Genomic DNA, 11,016 nt, shown 5'->3' with positions numbered 1-11,016 from the left:
TAGTAACAAATCTGCATGTTCTGCACATGTATCCTGAACATTAAAGTAAAATTTATAAAAACAGTGTTAAAAAAAAAAAAAAAAAAAAAGAAAGACTAAGAAAAAAGAAGACTCAAGTGAATAAAATCAAAGATGAAAAAGGAAACATTACAACAGATACCACAAAAATTCACAGGATCACTAGTGGCTATTATAAGCAACTGTATGCAAGGCCAGGTATGGTGGCTCACACCTGTAATCCCAGCACTTTGGGAGGCTGAGGCGGGTGAATCACAAGGTCAGGAGTTTGAGACCAACCTGACCAACATGGTGAAACCTGTCTCTACTAAAAATACAAAAAAATTAGCTGAGTGTAGTGGCACACACCTATAATCCCAGCTACTTGGGAGACTGAGGCAGGAGAATCACTTGAACCCAGGAAGTGGAGGTTGCAGTGAGCCGAGATCATGGCACCGCACTCTAGCCTGGGTGACAGAGCAAGACTCTGTCTCAAAAAATAATAATAATAACAATAAGCAACTGTGTGCAAAGAAATAGGAAACCCTACTAAAAATGGATAAATTTGTAGACACATCCAGCCTGCCAAGATTGAACCCTGATGAAATCCAAAACCTGAACGGACCAATAAGAAATAATGAGGTCGAAGCAGTGATAAAAAGTCTCCCAGCAAAGAAAAGCCTGGGACCTGATGCTTCACTGCTGAATTCTACCAAACATTTAAAGAAGAACTCATACCAACCTTACCCAAACTATTCCAAAACTAGAGACCTTACCCAACCATTCCAAACTCATTCTACAAGGCTAGCATTACCTTGATACCAAAACCAAAGATACATCCAAAACAGAGAACTACAGACCAATATCACTGATGAATATTGATGCAAAAATCCTCCACTAAATATTAGCAAATTGAATTCAAAAATACACTAAAGTTGGGGTGCAGTGTCCCAGGTTCACTCAACCCTTCCCCTTTTTCTGTGTGTGTCTACTTTAGCTGTGCTCCCAGGTGGCAGTGGTGGTGGCCATGTTGGTGTATGGACCTCCCAGGACCAGGGGAGCCTGGCACCAACTCTGGCCAGGTCTTCTAGCAAGGGACCTGGAGATGTTCTTTTCCAATTTCCAGATTGAGAAAATGGAGGCAAATTCTGGGTACTAGAGTCAAAACTAAGATGAGGCTTGATCAGTGGTGTCTGGGGTCCTGAGAGGCAGAGACGTGAAACACTTTAGAGTGTGTGGGGAGCTGGGTGTGTGTTCTGGCCAGTTGCTTCTCCTTGTGCCTCAATGTTCCAGGTACGCTTGGAGGGGCTGAGATCCTGGGGATGCCTGGAGCCTGGCTGCATGGCCTGGCCACCCTGATGCCCTTGTGTTCTCCATGGCAGACCAGCAAGACTGAGGAGAATGGCTCTGACAGCTTCATGCACTCCATGGACCCACAGCTGGAGCAGCAAATGGAGACCACCCAGAGCCTTGTGGACTCCTATGTGGCCTTTGTCAACAAGACCGTGTGGGACCTCATGGTTGGTCTCATGCCCAAAACCACCACACACCTCATGATCAACAATGTGCATGCACCACCTCATGGGGGCAGAGGGCTCCTGTGGCACTGGGAGGCAGGTGGCCGTGTTGGCCTGGCAGAGATGCCAACCAGCCCTGTGGGACCAGGTCCAGGGAGAGGGGCACAGTCAAGACCAGAGCTGTCCCATAGAACTAGAACGTGGGACTGGGCACAGTGGCCCATGCCTGTAATCCCAGCACTTTGGGAGGCCAAGGCAGAAGGATCACTTAAGCCCAGGAGTTTGAGACCAGCCTGGGCAACATAGTGAGACCTGGTCTCTACAAAAACATTTTTAAAATAGCTGGGCCTGGTGGTGGCATGTGCCTGTAGTCCTAGCTACTCAACAGGCTAACGTTGGAGGATCACTTTGAGCCCAGGAGGTTGAGGCTGCAGTGAGCAGTGATCTCGCCCACTGTACTCCAGCCTGGTGACAGAGTAAGATCCTGTCTCCAAAAATTAAAAACTGAGTAGACAGGTGTCCTGGTGGCATGATAGGTCCTGGCTCCCCTCCCAGATCTGTGACCTTGGGCAGGTGACTTTTCCTCTGGACCTCTGTCCCCATCTGAGTGAGAAAATGTGGTGGGGAGGCAGGTCTTCTAGACTTGAAGACACTTGAAGACACTAGAAGCCACATCTGAAAAGCCATACTCGGGGCTCCAAGTCCAGCACACAGTACAGCAGGGCCTGGTGGGGTGGCCAGGGTGGCACAGGCATCAGGTCCCAACCTCCTTCCCTCTATGCCCACTCTCAGACCAAGGAATTCATCTTCTTGGAGCTGCTGGCCACCCTGTACTCACATGGAGACAAGAACATGCTGATGGAGGGGTCAGCAGAGTAGGCACAGCAGTGCAACGAGATGCTGTGCATGCACCACGTGCTGAGGGAGGTGCCCAGCATCATCGGCGATATCAACATGACACCGTCAGCACACCCATGGGGGCCCATGGATGACTCCTGGCTGCAGGTGTAGAGCGTCCAAGCTGGACACAGGTACCAGGGCTGGCCCCCACAGCCCCAAGGCCCCCCAGCCTCCATGGCTGAGCCTGTGAGCTCTTGGAACAGGCTCCATGCCCCAGCTGGCATACGTGGGTGCTCTCTGGAGCTGTCAGAGAGGGCAGAGAGCTCATGGTTTATGGCGTAGGAGCTGGAAGCTTAGAGGACATTGTGTGTGGGGCTGGACTGTGAGGCAGCCAGAGGCCTAGGAATGTCATCCTGGGCATACTGTACCTGTTGTGCAGTCTGAGTCATGCTGCCAGGGCAGGGCATCCAGCTCCCAGCCTGGGAGTGCCGAGAGCCAAATCCACTGCAGAGCAGGGGTGATAGGGTCCCACCTCCTCTATCTGTTGGAAATCCAATGGCGATCTAGGATAAAATCTTGAGAGTCCCATACAAACAGTCATCCCACAACACACCTCACAGGCCAGGCAGGGACACACAGCCCCCTTCCCTCCCTCCCGGGTACCATCATAGCTGCTAGCATGTAACTGAAGGCAGGGTCCCTGGCCCCCGCTGAAGCACTACCACCGGCCAGCAGGCTTACGCACCTTGGCCTGTTGCTCCTATGCATCGCCTGTACTATTCAGCCAAGGGGACCACAGTCCCTGCTGGCTCAGCTGAGCTCCACCTAGCGAGCCCACTCACCTCCCTCTTCCTGCTGGGAAAAGCAGAAGAGCCCATCTCCCTCTTCTGCTTTTCCCAGCAGGAAGGGCTTAGCCTCACCTATGTGACCTGCAGACCCTGCAACCAGCTGAGGCTCCCTTCTTAGACTTATAAGTCTATGGCCAGTGGCATATGCCCTTCCTGCCTCTCCCAGGGTCCTTTTAGAAGGTTCTGGGCTTTCTGACTGCCCAGAGGGGCCTCTGGCACTCACTCCAGCCATCCATCCCAGGTGAACCTAAAAGGTTCACCATCCTGGGTCAAGCAGTGTTCCTTCTCTATCAGACCTGGCGGCTGTCGTGTGGGCCTCTCCAAGGCAAAAGGTGGCCCTGAGCCAGTGGGTTGGAAGAGAGGGTGACTAGAGAAGAGGGAAGCCTGAGGGGGCTGAGCATTGGTCTGAACTGTGGGTGCACTGCCTGGGTGCCATGGGACAGGCCAGTGTGTGGGGGCTGGGGAGGGCCACTGCAGCCCCCAGGCACTATCTGTGAAGTTCCAGCTCCTCCCTCCATCTTCCTCCCCTTTCCCTTCCAGCCCCTCTTTTCCAGGAACCTTGCCACACCTGCACCTGCGCCCTCCCCTCCACGGCCCTCCCACAGCTGCCGCAGCACACTCGTGCTCTGTGCTTGCCTCACCAGCTCTCTGCTCACTTTTCTCTCTCCTGTTTTCTCTCTGCTTCTCTCCAACTGCCAGCTGATTGGGTCAGGCAAGTTCATCCGGACCTGAGAGCCCCAGCCCCACTTTGACCTTTAAACAGATCCTCCTCTTCTCGGAGGCCTCCCTTTCCAAGCCTGCCTGGGCGAGTGTCCTGTGACTTGACAGTGGCTCCCCAACCCCAAAGCCAGCCCCCTTCATCTGTGACTTAGTCTGTTGTAGTGCTGAGCTGACACATCCAGGTGTGACTGTTGCTGAAAACTTGTGCCCCTCTGTAGTATGCCCTGCCCTGTTCTATAAATATCTATAAATACTGATACATATATACACACACACACACATATATACACACACACACACCCCTACACATGGCCAACCGCCTTGCCTCTAGCGCTGGGAATCAGTCACTGTGCTGTCCTTGTGGAGTCTTGTGGCCCAACAAGAGAAAGCTGTCCCCTGACATTCCCCTCCAAAGTGCGCCACCTCCAGTGAGCCTCCCTGTCATGCCCGGCCTGTGGACAGCCAGCCTCCGCCATCCCTTCCACCCACCACCAAGCATGGGGTTGCTGTGTAGGCAGCCATGTGGCCTCTCTACCAGTCCTGCTGTCCCTCGGCTGAGAATCAAACCCATTTCTGGATGACGGGGAATGTGTCCTCTGCTGGCTGTGTCCTCTGTGGAGCTCAGGGGAGGGAAAAGGCCAAGCCATTTCTAGGGTGCTGTTGGGAGTGGTGAAAAGGCCACATCCTTTCCAAGGGACACTTTTCCTGGAAAGTCTGGAGTTTAGCTGTCTCTTATCCTGGGAAGCCGGCTCTGGCCACTAGGGTGCAGGGCCATGAACTCAGCCTGGAGGGAGCCTGCAGGGCAACCGGCACTCTGAGGGAACAGACAGAACAGGCCACCAGGTGCAGACAGGAGAGGGAGGCAGGGAGACAGAAGGGAAGATGCCTGGGGTGGATGGAAGTCAGTGCCCTTGGGTGCTGGTATCTGCCTTCCTGGCCACTGCTAGATCAGGCTTCTGAGCCTGTTGGCTGTCAGGGCTGGACTGTGCCCCATAGGTGCCATGGCAGTCCCCGTGAAATCCACCAGATGTCACCAGGCAGCATACAGGTAACAGGCCTGGAAGGTCCCCAACAGCCCAGCTGGACATGCTCAGACACTCTGGGCTCCTCATTCAGTGGCACAAACTCCAGGACCCAGTGAGGGAAACGGGAACATACCAGGCTGAGCAGTATGGCTAAATCCATTTATTCCATAATGAAAAGCAAAATAAACGGGAGTCGCATTACCAGGGAGCCACAACCTCATCCCCACCTCCTTCCTCTGTCCTGTGCTATCAATAAATAAGTCTCCCAGATGCAAATAATGATTAGAACCTCCTCCCCATATGCCAGTTCCAACCTCCGCTAGGTACAATACAGGGGGCAGCCCTACTCCTGGAATATACAAAATATTACACAGATACTATATGTACACTGGGGAAGGGAGGCCACCCCAGCAGCCCGTGCCCTCGCCTGCTCTACACTTAGCCCCATTGTCCTGCCTCAGCTGCCTCTCTGAATAAGAAGACAGGAGCCTCCTGAGGGAAAAGTTGCTTTGGTGAGAGTAGGGAGGCCATCAGGCCTCCTCCAAACAAACCAACTCCACCAGCCTCTGGCTCTTAAATAGCAAACATCACCATCCAGAAATTTAAGGACTCGGCCCTGGTCAAGGTGGCAAAGGGTCTGTTTTTCACTCCCACCCCCATTAGACAGGGGTCTTGTCTTGCTACCCTAATGGTAAAGGGGTGACTGGGAAGGGGTGATAGGAATATGATGGGGAGGGGAGACTCCAGCCCCACTTCTCCAGGCTTATGCTGACAGGGGCCTGCTTTTATTTGTTTTTGTTTTTATCCCATGACTTATTTTTTTAATCCTATAGCTTCTTGTTCATAATAATTTTTTAAAACTTTTCATGAAACATTATTCTACTTTTTTTTCACAACTTTTCCACATTTTTTATCCCATAACTTTTTCATCCACAACTTTTTTATCCCATAACTTTAGTTTGTGTTCTTTCAATAAACACACTTGCATAGTTACAATTTTGTAAAAATAAAAACCAACGATCTCATGCCAAGCATGCCCAGCATTTGCACAGTCTCATACCTTTAACGCCATAGCTTTCAAGACACACAAAATTTTAAGGCAAAAACAGCCCCTTGCAACAATTTCCTAACTTATTGCATTGCAGTAGCATCACAGTAGCAGTCAATAATGGCACTTTAGGCAACAGTCTTTCAGCATTTCCATTATACATTCTGTTTACAGGAATTCATAAATTGGTAAAAGTCATTCTAAGAAAACTCGGCAAATAAAGCTTGGCATTGGAATTGGCATTTCTTTCTCTACTTTTCCTTCCCCCAGTTTCACTCTTTTAAACTACAGTATTTATATTTTAATATGCTTTAACTTATTTCAAAACATTAAGATAGCAGTTACATTTTTGCATAGTTATATTCTTTTAAAATGATTCTTTAAGCCAAAGTTTTACAGAAACTATATTGTGGATAGGGCTGATTTACATTTTCACATTTTCTAAATTAGATATCAGCTTTGGTTGTGGAATTGATTGTTGTTTTTTTTCATTTCTGGGAAACCTATCAGGTTTAATCAAATACTTTAAAAATGGTTATATATTGCAATCTTTAAATAGGTATTTTAATGATTTACTTCGTACAGAAATTCATATTTATTCAGTTGAACTCACACTTTAAAGTTCTATGTTTCTGATAAACTCTAACCTTCTAATGTTGCCTTCTCAGCAAATTGAAAGCTGCCTTATACTGAATGAGGAAGAGAACAAATACTTGGCTGAATGAGGTATTGCAAAAGACTGCGTGCACTTTGAAGAAAAACTTAAGTTATTATCATACAATTTCTATTCTTTTTAGCCTTTTTAAAAAATAAATTACAAAATACCTACACAAAGAGTGGTATTTCAGTTAATACAGTACATTTCTTTTCCAGACTGACATTCAGCTTAAACATGCCAGTGTGTGATTTCACCCATAGGTACCTGATGAACACATTATTGTCAGATTGGTTACAGATGCTAAACACTATCTGAAGGTCATTCCTAGTCATTTATATTTTTCAGGGTAAAAGTGAAGTGACTTGAACTATAAAAATACTTTTGAAATAATTTATCAGTTTATCAGGTAAACCCAGTTTCAGCATTATAAAGAAAAACTGTTAGACCAAACAAGGGGGCTAATTAACAGTGGTATGATTTCTAGCTCAAGGCTCTAAAATAGACAATTTGGAAGAGTCAGTTGAAGTCACAAGGACTAAATATTTGCACCCTTTCAGTGAATGCAGGCAAATCTATTATTCCATCTGTAAAATCATATTATTGCTCTTCTGTTAATGTCATATGTATAAAGGTATCATGAGGAAGCCAAATGCTAAAAATGGAGATGGTCTAGTAACTAGAAATGCCCACCCCAGGGAACGCACATACACCTCTCCCTACATCCTAATAAAGTGATGTATTTTGGAACACAGACATTAGAACTTCATGAAGTTGTAGCTGTTGATTCTTTCCCAAGCATCATAAAGTTATGATTTAGGCAACATATGACTGAAATAATTCATTCATCATGTACAGACACATTAACATAAATATTGCACAAAATATGCCTCTAACTGAAACTGAGAGGTATAAAAACATGTTTCACTCTTTGTAAAGAACTTTGTGAGGAAACATAACTCTGTGATTGTGTAGACACTTTTCCTCATAACACTTTGACCTTCACAAACAGTAGATTGCACAGCAGCTTGTAAACATTTTAAATTCCATAAACTTCCCCTTGATTTTCAAATGTAGTATAACACTGTCTACTAAAACTCCTTTTTGTTTCAACTAATACTCTCACATATATTGGTTTATAGTAATGGTCGTTATTATTTTTAAAGTGTTCTTCATTCAAAGAAAAGAAGCAAATTCCTGTGTCAGATTAATCAATGTGGTTGAAGAACAGGTATTAGCCAGAGAGGTCTAGGTGGTAAAATCAATCTTCTAGCCTCAAAGAAGCTCCGTGAACATAGAGGAATGCCAGGTGTCACACAGCTTTCCTTCACTCGAATTCATTCTTGACTAGAGCCTGTATGCCTGTTCCAGGGACATTTAAACTCTGAAAGGATTTCTGATGATCTTTACTAAATACATTAAGAAGAATGCCAACCAGTGCCCTTTTGTGTACTGGGACATGTCGTCATGTGATTAAAACAGGTAACAAGAACTCTGACGTTAAAATGTATTGTGGATATGAAAGCTCTAAGCTAGAAAAGATTTTCCGCATCCACAGTCAATGATGGGATCCTTTCATTCCTCAGAAAGAATCCCTTTTAGGTCATTGAGAAAGAGTCCAACTGCTGCAGCTCATGATGCAATATCTTCAGGAGCCCAGAGCACATACAAAAGGGAACTACCATAGTACCGCACTCATTCCTGGCACCAGAACAAATGAAACACACTCTATCCTGCACACACCTGCCAGAGCAGGCCACTTTCCTCTTCTGTGAGATTTAAAAAGCTCCCCAAAATGTTATTCCTCCCATCCCCAATACACAGAAAATAGGGGAAAGGCTGTTTCCAGTTCTCGGCCTTTAAACAACTCTAAATGTCAGTACTCACAGGGGCATATTACAAAGTAAGAAACAGTGCGCACTTGAGGGCAAACCACATATTGAGCTAATGAAGAGCTCACTGTGATTAGGATTCGATCAAACATAATAGCAGAACATAAGCAGATTTTATCTGAATTCTGTAAAGAATATACATGCTGCAATAACATTTAAAAAGCATGGCAGCCTATTCCAAACCAGCAAGAATAGTTTTGTGCAAATAGTGGGTCTTTGTGTGTTTGAACTCCCACCACGTAAGGGCAAACTCGATACGCATGCTATTAACCTACAATTATCAGATTAAAAAACAAAAATGCTAAAGGATGCCAGAGTGAACATCAGGGAAAGAGCCCTCTCCCTTAACTTTTTATAAATAAATTTAAACTGTAAATTAGAAACACAAATAAACATGAGGGGCTGTAACATTCAAATGAAGTAAACGAATTGTGTAGGAGATTAACCACATTTCGTTGTTGTTGATTTTAAATTTCTTGACCAGCTCTCAGATGATGATGATGTTTATCTCCCTGTTCTCCGCTGCCCGGTAAAAGAATGGGACGCAGGGTTTGCTGGCCAAGCCTGGGTGCTCCTGGGTGTCCTGCATTACAGGAAGCAGCTGCACGATCTTCTCTGCGGTGGGGTTGCCATGGGGAGAACCCTCCCTGGCCTCTCCCGCTGCAGGCTCCACGCTGTCGGCCAGGCTCACCTCACAAAGATCTTTGGAGAGAGGGAGGCGGGGGTCTGAGCACAGTGCGAGCCTCCCCTGCTCCTGCCTGCCCACCCCGCCTGAGGGCTCTACTCACCACCCTGCTCCTCCACAGCCCCAAGCTCCTGGGGGGCTGGGGCCCCTGGAGCAGGCTCCTCAGCAGAGTTCTGTGCAGTGGGGAAGAATTTGTCATGCCCCTCGTCGTTGCCCATGAGTGGTAACACCAGCTCCTGCAGCTCCAGCAGCTTAACCTGCAGGGAGGGGTGCTCAGGTGCCACGACTGAGCTGGCACCAGCGCCAATGCCCACCCCCACCCCCATAGAGATATTGCATGCCCTCTACCTTCATCTCTTCCTCCTTCTGGGCCAGCCTGATGATGTCCTCTTGGTGCCGTGTGTTTGGCACTGCCCCATGGCTCTCATATATGGTGATGTACTCTCCTGCAAGAGGACAGGGCTCAGACACTGGGGCCCCTCCAATGGCCCCGCAGCTCCCCATGCCATGCCCTGGCCTCCTGCTTACTCATGCCCTCTCTTGCTCCAGAGAGCTGGATGGATCCAAGCTCTCGTTTTTCCACCTGCTCCTTCCTGTCCGCCTTCTCCTTCGGGAGGTCCATAAAGCTGCTCTGGAGCCAAAATAATGGGGTCACATCACGGGAGTGACCTGTCCTGCCCCGCCCTCACTTTTCTTGGCCCATGCCAGGACTCGCTCACCTTCACCTTCTCCATGGCCTCCTACAGGGCCCGGCAGCTCTCCCCACACACAGACTCACTCCCAGTCCCTGGGGCCGGGGCCTCAGCCTCTGGCTCCTTCCAGACCGCGGCCACCAGGTGAGCCAGGTGCAGGCAGCACAGCCTTTGCACCTTCTGCTGCTAACATAGCCGTGCCTGCTCCTCCTGGGCAGTGGCTCCAGTGGAATGAAAAATGCCACATGAAGGCAAGAGCTGAGTATTCTTGTAGGGCATACACAGAACAAATGGGGCAGGGAGGTGGAGCACAGCCCTTCCCTTGGGGCCTCAGAGAGTGCACCTGTTGGTCACAGGTGAAGTGGTGTCTGACCACTGGCTCCCGGAAGGGGTGAGGGTCCAGAGAAATCAGAAGGCGGGGAAACCAAGAGCATAAGGAGGTGTGGGAGGGACCACAGAGGAAGGTGGCAAAGCGGGGCAGGGACAGTCAGACTCACCGTGGCCTCCTGGCTCTCCAGGTCCTTTGGGATGCTTGGCATGAGCCGAGGTGCCTCCACCTCCTCACCGTTCAGATGTCCTCCTTCATTTCCTGTGGGGAGGTGGCCAGAGGGGTCCTCAGACAACCCAACTAGGGAGGTATTGTGGGCCCACTTCTCCCCACCCTCACTGTGTAACCCTGAGACAGCCCCTCCCCAGAGGGGAATGAGCTGCTCTTCTTTATTTTTCCTTTTAAGAACTGAGATCTTGCTATATTGCTCAGGCACAGTCCCACTACCGGTCGGTTTGGGAGTTCTGAACTGCTCCCTTTCTGATCTGGGCCAGTTCATTCATCCTTAGGCAACCGGGTGGCCCCCTGCTCCCAGTAGGTCACCATATTGATGCCGAGCTTAGTGCAGATACCTGGTTGGCATAATGACCAGCTCTTCTAAAGGTCTCTCCCAACCCCTGAATCCTATGCTGCTGACAGTCCCCCCTTCTTCCTGGGGCTGTCTCCTCTTCCCCTGAGTGGTCTCCTGTACCTTCTCCAGAGATAGCCATGAGGCTCAACTGGGCCTCTAGCTGTTGATTCTGCTGGCTGGCATCTTCTAGGTGCTCCT

At 48.6% G+C, this 11,016-nt stretch overlaps 2 protein-coding genes and 1 pseudogene across 2 annotated transcripts in view; 2 read left to right on the top strand and 1 right to left on the bottom strand.

Moving 5' to 3' along the window:
• LOC105541614 (putative UPF0621 protein C) overlaps nucleotides 1–2,506 on the top strand; it is a 40,016-nt gene extending 37,510 nt beyond the window's left edge. Inside the window, exons 2-3 of the mRNA XM_011982722.1 lie at nucleotides 1,291–1,662; nucleotides 2,307–2,506. Of these exons, the coding sequence (XP_011838112.1) occupies nucleotides 1,291–1,662; nucleotides 2,307–2,506 (572 nt within the window). The remainder of the gene's footprint in view (nucleotides 1–1,290; nucleotides 1,663–2,306) is intronic.
• Nucleotides 2,507–9,036: 6,530 nt separating this feature from the next.
• LOC105541613 lies at nucleotides 9,037–9,750 on the top strand (annotated as a pseudogene).
• An 18-nt stretch (nucleotides 9,751–9,768) lies between these two features.
• Nucleotides 9,769–11,016, bottom strand: part of LOC105541612 (putative golgin subfamily A member 6C) — a gene marked incomplete at its 3' end in the record, with an annotated part of 10,362 nt that continues 9,114 nt past the window's right edge. The window contains exons 6-8 of the mRNA XM_011982720.1: nucleotides 10,939–11,014; nucleotides 10,417–10,508; nucleotides 9,769–9,858 (exon numbers count right to left, since the gene is read on the bottom strand). Coding sequence (XP_011838110.1) covers nucleotides 9,769–9,858; nucleotides 10,417–10,508; nucleotides 10,939–11,014 — 258 coding nt within the window. The remainder of the gene's footprint in view (nucleotides 9,859–10,416; nucleotides 10,509–10,938; nucleotides 11,015–11,016) is intronic.

Source organism: Mandrillus leucophaeus, unplaced genomic scaffold (genome assembly GCF_000951045.1).
Source record: "Mandrillus leucophaeus isolate KB7577 unplaced genomic scaffold, Mleu.le_1.0 Scaffold241, whole genome shotgun sequence".
Lineage (NCBI taxonomy): Eukaryota > Metazoa > Chordata > Mammalia > Primates > Cercopithecidae > Mandrillus > Mandrillus leucophaeus.
This window is presented reverse-complemented; position numbering and strand designations above follow the sequence as displayed.